The 15,237-nt window shown below is 43.4% G+C and overlaps 1 protein-coding gene across 10 annotated transcripts in view; it reads left to right on the top strand.

Moving 5' to 3' along the window:
* Window positions 1–15,237, top strand: part of Med12l (mediator complex subunit 12L) — a 320,796-nt gene that overhangs the window by 15,802 nt on the left and 289,757 nt on the right. For all 10 annotated transcript variants that reach the window (XM_032898341.1, XM_032898340.1, XM_032898338.1 and 7 more), the window contains one exon: window positions 10,238–10,342. In XM_032898341.1, the coding sequence (XP_032754232.1) occupies window positions 10,238–10,342 (105 nt within the window). The remainder of the gene's footprint in view (window positions 1–10,237; window positions 10,343–15,237) is intronic.

Genomic DNA, 15,237 nt, shown 5'->3' with positions numbered 1-15,237 from the left:
CTGAAGGTGCTGTGTGAGTTCAGTAATGAGAGACTGGATGCTTGGAGACACTGCAGGGTGCTGGCAGGGCATGGAGGGGCAGGCCGGCAGGCAGGGTGGGCTTTTCAAATCAGGCTTGGTGGAGCTGGGCCATTGCTGGACTGGGCAGCTTGCTTGTGGGGGATGGTAAGGGATGGTGGGGGGATGGTAAGAGGTGGTGGGGATGGTAAGGAGTGGTGGGGGATGGTAAGAGGTGGTGGGGGATGGTAAGGAGTGGTGGGGGATGGTGGGGAAGGTGGGGATGGCAGTGAGTGCACTTGGTTAAACTCCTTCAGTAGTTCATGCCTAATAAATTCAGTGGGGGAGAGAGTAGAGCCCAGGAAGTTGTGAGAAAGGTGGTTTCAGTAACCAAACCACAAAGTAAAAATGAGCCTAAATAGAACTGGAGAAAAAGTGGCAGTTGGTGATAATTGGCAGAAAAAAAAAAAAAAAAAAAAAAAAAAAAAGAAAAGAAAGAGGGTGTGTGGACAGTGTTCAGATTTCTTGGGACACTGTTAAGCTTGTGTCCAGGGTCCTGTTATGTGAAGTCCTCACAGTGACCCATTTGTGCTAGATCTGTAGTGACACGTCAGGCATTCAAATTAGCAGTTAGTTCGTTGTTGAGTTGAAATGAGAAGTCAGACCCTCCCTCCTACCTGCCCCCCAAAATTCTAGCTGACTTTAGCCGGTCCGCCGGTTAGTCTCACAGTACGGAAAGGGTCCATGAAGCGTTGCCTTTCTGCTGGTCCGCTCTCTAAGTGTCTCCCTGAAAACCTGTTCCTGGCCTTGCTGTGGGATGCTTTGGTGATGATTGATAGCTAGAGCTGCCTGGCAGGCTTGAATTAAGCGTGGCTGAAGATGTGGGAATGAGCAAGCTTCCTGAAAATGGAAAGGGTGGAGAGGTTAAGAGGCACCGGCGGAGGTCAGCTGTTCACGCTGGTGCTTTTTATGTATTTATGCTGGCTAGGGGAGATTTGTTTTCCTTGACTCCAGATTTCAGTTGGTCGCTCTGTTTGCAAACAGCTGACCTCAGATGAACGAACCCAACCACTCCCACTAAGAGAAACTGCTCTGCCCTCCCACAGCATGGCTTCCCACAGCGTGGCTTCCCACAGGGGTGCACTGGGGTAGGGGTGTACATAAGGATGGGGAGAGAGGAACCAAAGACAGCCATACTGAGGCAGGGACTCCAGTTAATTGGAGGAGTAGCATCCGTGAACATGCGCCCAGGCTGGTATTTGTTGCCCCTGCCTTCAGATCACCTTACATATGGCCACAGCAAAGGCTGAGGGACATAGGATGGAAGGGAAGAACTTACACTGGGAAGTTTGCAATGGGAGGATCATCCGGTTGTTGCACTCTTTAGCTGTGGAGGAGCTAGAGAGAGAGCCATCTTTTGTGTCTAAATCTGGGGAGGGTAAGCTAGCAGACACTTAAGTTCCCTTTCCTGCCTTATGCATATGCAAATCTAAAAGTTCAAGTATTTTCCTCCTGCGGTTCTCCTGGAATCTTTCTGAGAGCCACATCCAGGTGTTTGAGATCAGTGGGTGACAGGCATTTGAATGGGGTTTGAGTATGAATTAATGGATACAATTATTTAAATGAGTGAAATAAATGCTAAGTATACTGTATTTAGATATAATTGGTGTCAAAGGCTCTCCAGCTTTAAAACAAGGGAGGAAATGCCAGCCTTGCTTGGCCACTCCGGTTGGAGTGAAGGCCGTTGTTGAGGGGGAATTGGCACTCTGAGTATGTGTTTGGTACTCCCCTGTGGTGGACATTTCCGTTTAATCCTTCAAGAGTTTCTAAGTACTCAGTCACATGTGTGGCTGGACTTGTGTGTGTTGGCCATATAGAGATCATGACGGTGATGCTGGGGATGATTCTGTGTTAAAAATAGTCAGCGTATGCTAGTTACTGCTCTGACCATGTCACATTGGCAGTCTGAAGTTCACGTTACCACCATTTTGCAGAAGAGGAGTAGGGAGCCAGGATGCTGGGGTAGATTAGTTGGAAACACTGCTTGCTTCAGAGGCCTTACTTTCTCTATGGACCTGATTTGTAACAACAGTGGTAGCCAAAGACGCAGCTCCTTACTGTTACCAGCAGTTGTCTGAAGAGTTGTGTTTTCAAGAGGTCCCTGAGGTGGGCACTTAAGGCTCAAACCATTGTAGTACCTAACCGTCACTTCTACCCAGGACTCAGCCTCAGTTTCTCAATATGTAAAAATAGTTCTCACCGTGCCTAAGTTACTTAGGAGTTACATGAGGCGTGTGTGTACTGCCCAGATATCAGGGAGAGAGGTGTCACTGTTACCAATATTAAAAGACATTTACTAGTTCCTTTTCTTTTTGGTTTTTCTGAGACAGGGTTTCTCTGTGTAGCCTTGGCTGTCCTGGAACTCATTCTGTAGACCAGGCTGACCTTGACTCGGGGATCTGCCTGCCTGTCTGCCCCCTGGGTGCTGGAATCAAAGGTGTGTGCCATCACTGCCCAGCTGAGAAAAGACATTTTCTTCCGCTTCCGGTAGGCATAGGTATGCAGGTCGCGCTTGCTGTTTTATGCCAGGTTTATCCTTTGATTTTACTTCAGGTCCCATAGTTTGTGGTTGTCAGGCTGCAGGTATGGATAGGATGGGAGGTGAATATTAATAGTAGTGTTGATGATGGCAGACAGACAGTACCAACCTTTCTGGCGTGACTTTGATGCGGATGTGACTCTGGTGGTATAGATGACGAGGCCAAGGGAGAGGAAAAGTTCCTCTTTACAGGAGTCCTGCCTTCTTAAGGAGGCTGGTTATAATGTTTTCACCATCATGTATAACCATGGTTGATCTCCGTTTAATAACTTCCTGGATGGTTCTGGGCTGATGATGCGTCAAGCAAGGAGTGCAGATAAAAATCGGTCCCTCCTGCAAAACCGCAGTCTCAGCTTCTGTAGTCTGGAGTAATGGCTTCCACACTGCTGCCATATGGCTTGGATTCTGACTTCAGGGGCAGTGCAGTCCTGAGGGATGGCAGAGGTCCTTTTTTCTACCTAGATTCCTAGGGCTGCTGGACAGCCTAAAACACTGGGCATTGTTTTCTCGTAGGTTAGAAGTCTGGAACCAAGACATCAGCAAGGCCACGGTCACTCAGCACTGCAGGCAGGGTCTTTCCATGTGTTCTGTAGCTCCTGTTAGTCCAGACCCTTTTGGTGTACAGCCAGAGAACCCCAAGTCTTTGCTCTACTGTCCTTCCTCTGCTTGTACCTCCTTTTTTATCGGGGTAGTAACCTGCTAGACCCACATCCACATATTCAGTATGACCCTGTTTGACTTGCTTACATCTGCAAAGATACGAGGTCATCTGCACACTTATTAGAGACTAGGGCTTCGAGATCCCCTCCCTGCCCTGTGCCCAGTTCTACACTGAACACTGTGTCCAGTCACTCTCCATCTTTCGAGCGTCCGGGCTGATTTGGCAGAGTATAGTTGTGTTGTCTTGCATGCAGACTCGGGGATCATTTCTTTCTTGAGCTTGTTTCCTTCCTGTTCTCCTTCCCGGTGTCAGCGAAGCACCCCACAAGCACACGTTTTAAAGTTCCCTCTACCCTATGAGCCCATTTCCTGATTTCACTCTTCTTTCTCCAAACGTTTCTAGAAGCTTTCTGTGAACTTGCTGTCTCTTCTGTTCCCTCCAGTGTGGCTGTGGGGCCTTCAGAATTCGGTCTGCAGGGGTGTCCACGTCCCAGAAGCACTTGACAGTGTTGCTCTCTCAGGTTTCCTCCTTTTCTTGGAATGGCCATGCAGACTCAGTGTCCTTCTCTATCTGTTAGATTTCTATTGGGCTTTTCCCCAGTCTGTCTTAGACCCTTGGCCCTTCTCAGTTTCCTCTCTCCCTGCGCATCCCATGCCCTACCTAGGTTTGAGTTGTTACCCGTAAGCAGGCGCTAACTCAGAACCCGCTGGCCTGTAGATTGTTATTTCCACGTGCCTTTGTTATCCTCACCCGATTCTGACCAGCCGTTCTCACCGCAGACCTGTATGATCGCCTGCTATCCCTTGCTTAGAACCTTTAGTGTCTATGATAAGAGACAGACTTCCCTCTGTGGCCCACCACACCCTGTGTATTCTCTCTATCTTTAGGGCTCCAGAACCAGCTTCTAGCTGCAGCTTTGCTCCTGTTCCCTAAGTGACAGTATTCTCCATTCCTCCCAAATCGATAGACTTCAGTCATGTTTTCCCTCTGTATTCCTTTGTTGCATGTGCCTCATCCATGACTGTTATTCTTCCGATGAATTGAACCTATGGTCATGACGTGCCTCTTCTTATTGCTGGTAATTCTCCTTGTCTTGGGGTTTATTTTATTTGATGTTAACTTGAGCATTCTTACGTTTATTGTTTAGACTGTATACGTCTGCTTTGTCCATTTACTAGCAAATTATTTGTCTTCAAAGTGTCACTTAATTTTAAAGTACAGCATGTAGCTGGGCTTTTCTTTTCTTCCTTTCTGGGTCCACTTGGTAATACCTCAGCTTGAGCACTCCACAACCGTTCAGTTAGCATTTACTGTGACTACTGTGGAGTTTGGTCTGTTGTTCCCTTTCCTGTTCTCTGGATTATTAGACACCTTTAAATTTACTTGGTGAGATGTTGGTTATACAGTTGTATGTATGCAGAGTTGCCTTATGAGTTACATAGTATCCTGGAGATCCTTAACACTCTCTGTTGTGTTAATGTGGTGTCTCTTCATAAAAGAGGTCAGAACTTTGGCATTGCAAGGGCCTTCTTAGAGAAGGGAAACTCCTTCAAAATCAGAGCTCATCTTAAAGGCCCCTTTCCAACATGTCTGACTTCCAAGATTGAGTTAAAATTCTTTGTTCTCTGAGCAGAGTGTTTCTTTGGGGTATATGCCCCACCTGCCATTTGCCTACAGTGGATCTCTAGTCTTTAGTTCAGTGCTGTATTTATAATTACTTGTTGATTGAATGGAGGGGGAGCCTGAGTTATAGTTTGTGAGATTCAAAAGACTTCACAATAATGTAAGGGGTGGAACAGAGGCAGTGGCACGATGTAGGCATATAGGTTAAAATGCATGAAATTGTCAAGTAGATTAAATGCAAGTTAAAATATTAAAAAATAGGGCAATTAATAATGGATCAGGCACAGTGCTAAACTCTGCAACATTTTATCTTATGTGACGTTAGCCCTGTGAGTTATTCTTGTTTCCTTTGAAACAAAGAAATGAGCTATAGAGAGGTCTGTTAATTGGTCCTAATACTGTGTATGAGCTCTGCCTTCTAACGCAGATCTGTAAGATTCTAGCATACAGAGTATCAGCCAGACTGGACCACTGGTCTTCATTGAGGCTTTGCGGTTTCAGACATAGAAAAGTGCAGAGACTGGTAGAGAAAAGGTCCCCGCATTATTTATGATCTGTATAGAATTATGATAGACCCTTCTTTAGGTCCTTTGGAGGGTAGAAAAAGGGAAAGCCTGTTGTATAAGACTATGAAGATAAGGAAACTATTTCAGGAAGACTGCGTACAACTAGGAGGTAGGCAGGACAGAAGCAAAATGAGTGACAGGCAGTAACTGGGCCTGCATTCCTTAGAATACTTCAGAGGAGGGAGTGTGAGAAGCATTCTAATTAATGATGCAGTGTGGGAGTGAGAGATTCTTCCTTAATGTTTCAGGTCACTTATACTGTTAACCTTGTGTGCTGCTTGATGACTTTAAACCCTGACCAGGAAGGGGTTTATCATTCCTTCTCCAGGTCTGAACATCATGCCATGCAAGCATGGATGTTAGCTTTTTCTAACAGGGGTCAGCAGAGAACCTCTGGGGTCAGAGAGAATGCTTTTTGGAGAGAGAGGTACAGAACAGGAGTAATTATAAAACTGTTTATTAAATTTTGTTTTGGTAAGATAATGGGTTAACTAGTCTCCCCGAGTAGCAGTTAAATGGATAGTTTTCTGCTTTTCTGTTGTCTTTATCCCTTCTGAATATCCCTTCAGGATATCCCTTTATCCCTTATCCCAGTTCCTTAAATGGTCCCTAAGTTTGTTAGAGGATTAGGTGATCAAGACCATTGGGAGTGTCTGCATGGCTCTGTGTATTAGATGGTGAGTTGGGAAAAGGATAAGAGTGGGTGTGTGCGTGTGCACACGTGTTTGTGTGCTATTTATTGATCTGCCCTTCACATGGTCTTTGGAATGAGTATGTGCTAAACTGGGCCTTTTTGTTTTGTTTCTTGGATGAGAAGGAGCTTAAGTAGTTTCCAGACTGGCATCAAAATATGCTCAGTTCTCCAAAGAGATCTCTTTTACTTAAGAAAAAAAAATGTGTGTGCATGAGTGTTTGGTGGGCACACATGTGGAGTCCAAAAGGTAGCTCTTGGGAGTTGGTTCTCTCCTGCTACCTTATGGATCCTGGGGATGGAGCTCAGGCAGTTTAGGTCTGTACGTAAGCGCCTCTCCTAGCTGAGCCATCTCGCTGGCCTTGATGAAATAATTTTATGGAAATGAAAAGATTGCCTTTAAAGTGATCTAGAAAAATAGGAACTTCAAGGTAAATCTGTGAGATTTTATGGCTGCATTAGGAGTCCTTAATGTCTTATTTTTCTGTCTGTATAGAATATATTTTGAAAACGTATAGATGAGTGTAAACACTAGCTTTCTCTGTTAACATAGTATTCTTATAGGCTTTTGCTTTGTTTTTGTTTTTGCGTTTGTTTTTTCTTTCTTTTTTCCCCTAAATTTGCTTTAAGGCTTCTGCTGTATTTTCTTGTTTACAAGATATCAGCATGTAGCTCAGGCTGGGACTCAGATTGCTCTTGCCTTCCTCTCTGAAATGCTGGCGTCATACTCGCCACAGCTTGCATTTTAGTTAAAGTAATGGGAAGGAGTGTAGGAGCCCTCCCTTTTCCACATTCTGGCTACTTTTGGAATAACTTTGTTACCTTTGTTACCTACCTAAAGAAGTTCCATTTATGAGCAAATGGTAGGGTTAATGCTTTCTCGGACTGCAAGGTAATGGCTGTGATCTTTCTCCCTGTGTTTGCAAGGAGAATCATTGTAACAGTTGAGATTGTTACTCATCTATTAGAAAAGTCTTTGAAGAGGTTCAAGGCTCACAGGGAGGTAGCTATTTTGTGTCCCTTACAGATAGCTCTGGCTTGGCAGTGTAGAAGCATTCAGTTCCAAAATTTGGACTCTTTTCTAATTATACTTAATCAATCTTGGCAAAGCTTGCAGAAGAGTGTAAAAGCTTCTTGTCTGAATGCATGTAACACATACCTTCTTTTGTCAAAGTCACCTAAAGCTGCGGAATGCTTCCACTATCCTGACCTGGGCTCTCAGAGTTGGTTCTGCAGATGCCTGGGGGGTCGGAGTGGGTGATTTTCCTTTACAGGGGCATCTGAGGGTGCAGCCTCGGAGTTTGAGAAATGTTGTGCACAGTTGTAAACATTTGGGTGTAAGTCCTGTTTGGATTTTTGCCATCAGTGTTTGTTCCTTTCAGGTACTTCAGAAAATAGACCATCTATGCACATGTTGCTTGCAGTGCTCTTGGTTTTTACCTGTTTCTGTAGTAACCCTACTTGAGGTGGCCATACCCAAAGGGGGCGGGGTCTAAGACAGTGGTGTCACTTGAGAGTAGAAAGTAAAGAAGACTGTAAAACCAAGTAATCCCAAAAGCCTAGTATTTCTTCCTGAGCTTTAAGTTACAGCCTTTGTGAGTAAAAAATATACTGTTGTTCATTTTTTCAACATGGCAAATGCACAACGAGTTTTCCTGTGATACTCTCCTCGTGACAACAGTTGTACCCCTGCTGCTTTAGACACTAAGAGTACAGAAACTTTTATTAATCGCTTTTTAATGTTGATCAAAAATCTACCTGACTTAAAAATATGCATTATACTTTTGTCTTAAAAATTTAAATAGTTATTTTGAAAATAGGTGATCCGTTTGAGATGTTTTGGACAGGGTTGAGCAATCTGTCTTCTGCATGGATCACTCAATTAAGTGGCCACTACAGCTGAGAGGAGACTTGAGTCCCTTAGAACTCCGTCCCCTGTATTGGGATCTTTTGAAAGTGGCCAAAGCAGCAGCCAGCCAAGGTGCTCATAAAAGCACACACAATGCATTTGCATGGCATGTTCTAGCAGGTCGGGGTCCTTAGCCAAGGTGACCATTTTTGACTGATCCCAGCAGCTCCTGGAACAGTTTCTTCTGTTTCTCGTTTGCAGCAGGTGCCTGCCAGTCTTTCTTTTGTGCCATGGTGACCATTAGCCTAGTTCACCAAGACTATCTCTTGCCTCATTTCCTCCAGCTGTCTTTTTGCCATTCTATACTTTCAAGGTCTGATTTAGCCTGTGACCATGATCATCTGGGCAGGGCAAGGAGGGTACTTTTTGTTTTTAATTTCTAAAATTACAGGCTATTAGCCAGGTACGCCGACGCAGGCCTTAGTCTCAGCGCTGCCTCAGGAGGTAGGGGCAGGTGGATCTCTTGAGTTTGAGGCCAGCCTGGTCTACAGAGTGAATTCCAGGACAGGAAGGGCTATGTAGAAAAACCTTGTCTTGAAAAACAAAAATGAACACAAACATACTACTACTATTACTACTACTACGACTACCACTACTACTACTACTACTACCAACACCAACAATAATAGTAATAGTAATAATTAGTAATAATTACTATTCCAGCCTATTTTTTTTTGGTGTGTTGTAACTGTGGAAAAGTGTTCTCACAACTATTCAGGAGGTCATTTTTAGGACCGTAGGAGTAGCATTGTATTTTTAGACCACATTTTCATGTGACATTTGTTCTGGGTGTCAGGGGAATGTTGCTTTGTAGTGTGGGATCATCCTGAGGACAGCATTTCCGTGCTGACTTTGCTCAGGTGGCACACTAGCACAATACATGCTGCTTTTCTTACCTGTGAAATGGATTTGATATATAGCAACTGAGTTGGTAAGGATTAAGTGAAGCAGACTATGTAAAACCAGCGACTCCCCCAGTAATAGGTTATGGTGGGGTATGCTTACTACCACAAAGTTTATTACTAGAAACCATCATTTCTGTCTTCGGCTCACTGTGGGCTGAGTAAGCAAGCCTTGGGTAAGTCGTGTGGGACAGCTTTGTTATGTAAATAATGCTGTGGGCTAGGGAGATTGCTTAACCGATAACAGCACTGGCTCTTCTCCCAGAGGACCTAGGTTGGATTCCCAGTACCCACACAGCGGCTCACAACCGTCTATAACTCCTGTTATGATGCCTTCTGGCCTCTACAGATACCTCATGCATGTGGTGCACAGACATTAATTCAGGCAAAACACTCATGCACATACAAATAAGTAAGTATTTAAAAAATATGACAGCAAGGGAGGAGAGTCAAACCATGAGCTTCTCATAACAATTCCACTTGAAACATTTTATGATCTTGGGTTGCGAGATGCTCAGCAGGTAAGCGTTTGCTGTCAGGCCTTGTGACCAGACCGAGTTCAATCCCCACCCAGGATTTACATGCTAGAAGGATAAGAGCGATTTATCCACAAAAAGTTAAAAAATCATCTACAATCTCTTGTTTCTGTGTGTGGTGGAAGGGGCTGTTCACTTTTTTCTTTTTCCAAGTTATAATGTAGGAGTTAATAGGAGTTAAAAGAATGGGGCACTTGCAATAGTTATTTTTCTCCCTGCTGTGACCAAATGCCACGAAGAGGTAATTTAGGGGAGGGAGGATTTTGGATTAAGGTTGAGGTAATAACAGTCCATCATGGCAGGGAGCTCATGGCCCTGTGAGCTTAAAGCAGTTGGTTATAAGGCGCCCACACTCAGAGAGCAGAAGTGAGAGCTGCTCTCAGCTTTCTCTGTCCTTTCTCAAATCCAGGATCCATCTCCTGGGATGACCCACCACAGTCAGGGTGAGTCCTACCTGATCAGTGAAAGTTCTCTAAGGACCCTGTACTAGACACATCCAGAGATGTTTCTGCGGTGATTTTAATCCTTCCAAGATGGCAGTCAAGATTTACTCAGTGGAGATAACCTATATGCCCTGCACATTTCAACATGATCCTGATCATGCATGCCTGCATTGGTTTTTAAATAGGTTATTGTCCTCTGAACTGCTTTCTCTTATAGACATCAGTGAACTTAGGTATTACTCAGCTGCAGTGTCTGGATTAACTTGAAGCGTTTCTGTTCTCGGCTTAATCAATATCTTCTCTTGAACAGGATGAACTTACAGCCGTGAATGTAAAGCAGGGATTCAACAACCAGCCGGCCTTCACTGGGGACGAACACGGCTCAGCCAGAAACATTGTAATCAACCCATCCAAGGTAATGCCGATTGTTTTCCGTAGCTCCTGAAACCTTCCTCACGTTTGCAAAACCATGAAGCCCACAAGGTGTTAGGTGTCAGGCATTTCATCCTGAGACCACTCCGGGGTCCCTTTCCACCTTCTGTTTTTTTTTATGGCTTTCATGGCTGCCATAGAAGAGCATGGCCAGTTTTGCACCACTGCGACAGCCTAGATTTATTTTGTTGTCCTATGACAGTTCAGGTTTACTGTTTTAGCTAAGAATATCCTCATCACGTTATGTCAGGAGGAGTGTAATAACAGTTTGCCCAATTGCTGATTGTACCCAGTTGTCATTCAACTGTTGTTGATGCCCACTGTCTTCCTAAAAATAGCAATCTCTTCTTCCTGGTAATCTGTAGTCATTACTTTTTAAAATCAAACTCAGGATTACCGGATCTCCCCACAGTGATATTTTGAAATCATACAAATCTTATTCTTCAATAAATTTCACCCAAGAATTTGACGTTTCTCTTCACTCTACTTTACTTCTCCCTTCTTTATTTCTTTTGACAGAGTCTCTCCGGGTATCCCTGCCTGGCCGGGACCTTGCTATTTGGCCTTGAATTTGTAGCGGCCTTCTTGTCCCTGTCTGCTGTGTGCTGACATGACAGGCACTCCGAGCTCACTGACGGTTCTTGCTGAGTGGTTTATCGTGCTGGGAGCTGACATGTTTTTCTGTTTATCGTCCCTTATACATGCGTCAGCTTCAGTTCAGTGTGGGGAGCTCCCTTTTTCCTTCATTTTTTTTTTTTTTCTGCGTCACCAAGGATTACTTCAGTATCACTCACACTTTTTTTCTTACCTTCATTTTTCTTTTGGCTGTGTGGGCAGTCAGTATTTGGTTGGTAAGGGCCTTTTAAACCCCGGTGGAGCATCCCCACCATTCTTCCTGCTGTACACCGTCTGTCTTCCGGGTTCATTGTGTTCTCTCCGTGTCTGTCACTGGATGCTCTGCACTTCTGGAGTATCGTTATCTCTAGGTCTTCTCAGGGGACAGAGAGGACAGACAGCTTTTTGTCTATTTGTCTAGCTCGCCTTTTCGTCTACCTGCCAGTCGTGCGCTTTTCCAACTGCACATCACGCAGTATTTCCTTATCTTTTCCCATTTGGTCTTTGTGTCTTCCTTCTCCTGAAGTGAGAATTGCTCTCTCCAGCGTCAGCAGAGTGTTCCGTGTATTACAGCACACATAAGCTGTTTCTCGGTAAACTCTTTCAGGGCCATTGCAACAAACACGTCTCTGCCTAAGACTTACAGTTTTTCTGCAATTCCTTTGTCCTTAACCAACTTTCATTAAAAACGTATAGTCAGAGTTGGAGGGAAGGGGCTTGGGAGGGACTGGAGGAGGGAAAGGAGAGGAAGAAGTGATTAATTTTATTTTAATTAAAACTGTAGAAAGATTTATAGTCAGAGTATTATGTTTAGAGGTTTATTGAATTAAATATCTTTTCTGTGGACCAATTAAATATACATATATATGTATATATATACACATATATGCTACACACATACATAATATATATGAGAATTTTTGCTCATTTTTATTTTAATGATCAATTTTAAAATGTGATTAAAACCATCACAAATAAAAGTAAGAAATAAAAAAAAGCAAGTCAATGTCTATATGTCCCTTCTCTCACAAAAACACACAAATAATTGACTGCTAAACCATCAGTGGAAATTCGTATGCAATGCTGTTGGCCAGATACGGCGATAGTTTTAAATTTGCTTTTTTGCAGTCTTTATATACTTTGTGTTACAACTATAATTCCGTATTTGTGATTAATCTATAGTTGTATATGTGTAATTCAGTATACATAATGTTTGCCAGTTAACCATATTTTAGTGCATAGATCTTGGGCAGTGCATACATTCACATTCTATGTAACCATCTCCCTTCTGCATGTCCCAAAACACTTTCATCTCTGTCAGTGATCTATTGCATGGCTTGGTTCTGGAGCCCTGAATGGGTCAATTTGGAATGAAGAAACATTATATACCTTGAAGCTGGGATCAGGTGGGCTGTGCTGGCTTTGATGGAGGGCACCTCCCATAACCTGGAAATTCCATGTTTTATTATGTACAGCACAAGGAGGAGGGGTGGCTCGTGTGGGCAGTAGGTCTCTTTAGAGGGGCAGTTTCGGTCTGCAAACAACTGGGTGAAGGAAACTGTTGTCTGCTTCCTGTACAAAATGCTTGCTTGTCCTTAAAAGCCCTGTCTTTACAAAATGTGAGACTTTGTCCCAGCTAGAAAGGAGAGATTTGCCTCCCTGAATTCCCCCCTGACCTCCAAATACTCTGGATGGATGCGCCTGGACAGTCTTACCCCTGCCCTATATATGCATGTACACTCTATCTCTTATACATGCAAATAGTAATACAGTTTCCAAGAGAAAACAAAAGGCTCTTATCTAACATAGTAACATTGTGGGTTAGGGTTTCAGTGTGTGGATTTTGGGCATTCAGAGTCTAGTTTATGTCAGAGAGTAAGCTTTTTTTTTTTTTTTTTTAAATGTGTTATAAATGGTCAGTTCTTGTTTCTTGGTGTCAAATTCTATGTTAATTTAGGTAACCAAGTTAACAAAAATAACTCACTGTACTTGGACCACTTTTTCTGTGAGATGTGTTCAAGGCCTTAATATTTTTTATGTGAACTTGATTTCATTAACATGAATCTCAGTGTTTAACACCTGACCTTTTCCATTCTTATCAAAGCAGCTATTATCTGAATAGTTCTGGGTGGATAAAAACAAGTGCCGAATTAACCTTCTTACGTTTTGTTTGAAAGAATAGGAATTGGTGTTACACCTTTTGAAGGATGATATGGCAGTATAATTAAAATTGCAGAACCGTGCCATCCAAATTATAGAAATTTGTCCTATATCTGCATGGAAATAACGTGAAAGGTTTTTCAATTTAACAGAATTCATAGCACTAATGTCGTAGCCCATGCTCAAGGTGCCTGTTATAATACTCTCTTGATTAAATAAAGGACGGAGATCCATGCAGAACATTATCATGTAGCTATACAAATGAATGAATTCAACATATAGGCAAGAAGTGCTCATACTTGACTGTGCATGGTAAGCTGGGTACAGCAGAAAGGAAAATAACAGGTATGTGTTTGCGCGAGTGTTTTATAAGCAGCAGTGGAAGGCACACAGCCAGCTAACCAGACTGATTATTTGCAGGTAGAAATTAGGTTTTGGGAGCGAGGCTTTAAAAAGTATTGTCTTCTGAGTTTTGAATATATTGCTCTTAGACAGAAATTAAGCACGGTGGCAGGTCAGTGACGTATCTGTAATCCTAGCACTTGGGGTGGAGGGAGGCAGGGATGTCATGTGTCCCAGGCCAGTGTGAGACCACTTTTAAAATCATTTTTTTTAATACTGTATGGTTTTGAGACTTTTTTGATTCTTAATGTGCATTTCTTCTTGCTTGGTTAGGAATTTCAACTTTGCTTTGTTTACAAGATTTGTTTGCAGGATTCACTAAGGAGAACCCTAAAACACACGTGTCCGGTTTGCTCCCTTATTCGCAGGGATACACTCATTCCTTAGAATGGTTTTCATTTTTTGCCCCTGTTTATTATGATTAATGTGCTTGCCCATAATTGCATCTTAGAGGTTTCTCTAATACACACTAGCATGTACTGTTTAGTGCCCTTGGTAGAAAGACCAAATATCAGTCGAGAAATTTGAAATCGAACATTTTGCTGCTAGTGACTGCTCTTTTACAAACTCATCAGTGATGCATTGCCCCGTTCTGCATGGCTTGGTCCCGAACACCCGGATGTGGTAACTTGGGAGTGACATTCTCAAGCTGTAACTTCTACCTAATTTATCCACAGAAAACTCCAAATTTGACTTAAAGAGGAAAACTTTAGTGAAAGTTGTTTAAAAACAAAAATCCGATATCTAGTTTTTGTTTGTTTATTACTTTAGCTTTTGTTGGTCACTATTGTGTTGCTGGGAAGAGACATTATGACCAAGCCAGCTCTTGTAAAAGAAAGTATTTGATTGAGAGCTTGCTTACAGTTTCGGAAGTTTTAGTCCATTAATAATAATGGCAGGGAGCATGGGGGCATGCAGGCAGGCACTGAGGTAGTGGCTGGAGATGGTCCATAGGCAGGAGGGAGGGAGGGAGAGAGAGAGAGAAGGGAGGGAGGGGGGGAGAGAGAGAGAGGGGGGAAGAGGGAGGGAGGGGAGGGGGAGAGAGAGAGGGGAAGAGGGAGGGGGGGGGGAGAGAGAGAAAGAAGGAGAGGGAGGGAGAATGGGAAGGAGGGAGGGAGAGAGGGAGGGGGGACGGGAAAGGGAAAGACAGACTTACTTAGGGCTTGACTTGGGCTTTTTACAACTTTAAAGCCCACCTCCAGTGACACACTTCCTTTAATAAGGCCATGCCTCCTAATTCTTCTAATCCTTTCAAATAGCACCACTTCCTGACGATTAAGCATTTAAATATATGAGGCTATGGGAGTATTCTTATTCACACTACCACAGTTTTATTACCACTTTTCAGTTCAGGGAGTTTTAGTTCACATTAAAAAAAAAAAAGTTGTCCCAGCTTTTTTGTCCCAGGGATAAACTTGATTAATAGCTCAAGTCGAACCAGGTCAGATTATGTGCAGGGCATCTGTTGCCTCCAGCTTTTCACTGAGGTGGGATTCCTACGTTTTGGTTTTCCAGGGTAGTGTTTTAATTTACTTAGGTTGCTACTGTTCGCTAACTATTGGCTAACCATTGGGAATGGTTTGCATCATCTAACTGAAGGGTTCTCAGGGGACAGTCGTGATGCTTCTGGGCTCTTAAAAACCCTGCTCAGGGCTCCTGTAGACTTGCTGCTTCTCCCCTCCCACCCTATCTCCCTTCCTG

Source organism: Rattus rattus, chromosome 3 (genome assembly GCF_011064425.1).
Source record: "Rattus rattus isolate New Zealand chromosome 3, Rrattus_CSIRO_v1, whole genome shotgun sequence".
NCBI classification, from domain to species: domain Eukaryota; kingdom Metazoa; phylum Chordata; class Mammalia; order Rodentia; family Muridae; genus Rattus; species Rattus rattus.
Note: the sequence above shows the minus strand (reverse complement) of the source record. Positions and strands in the feature narration are given on the sequence as shown.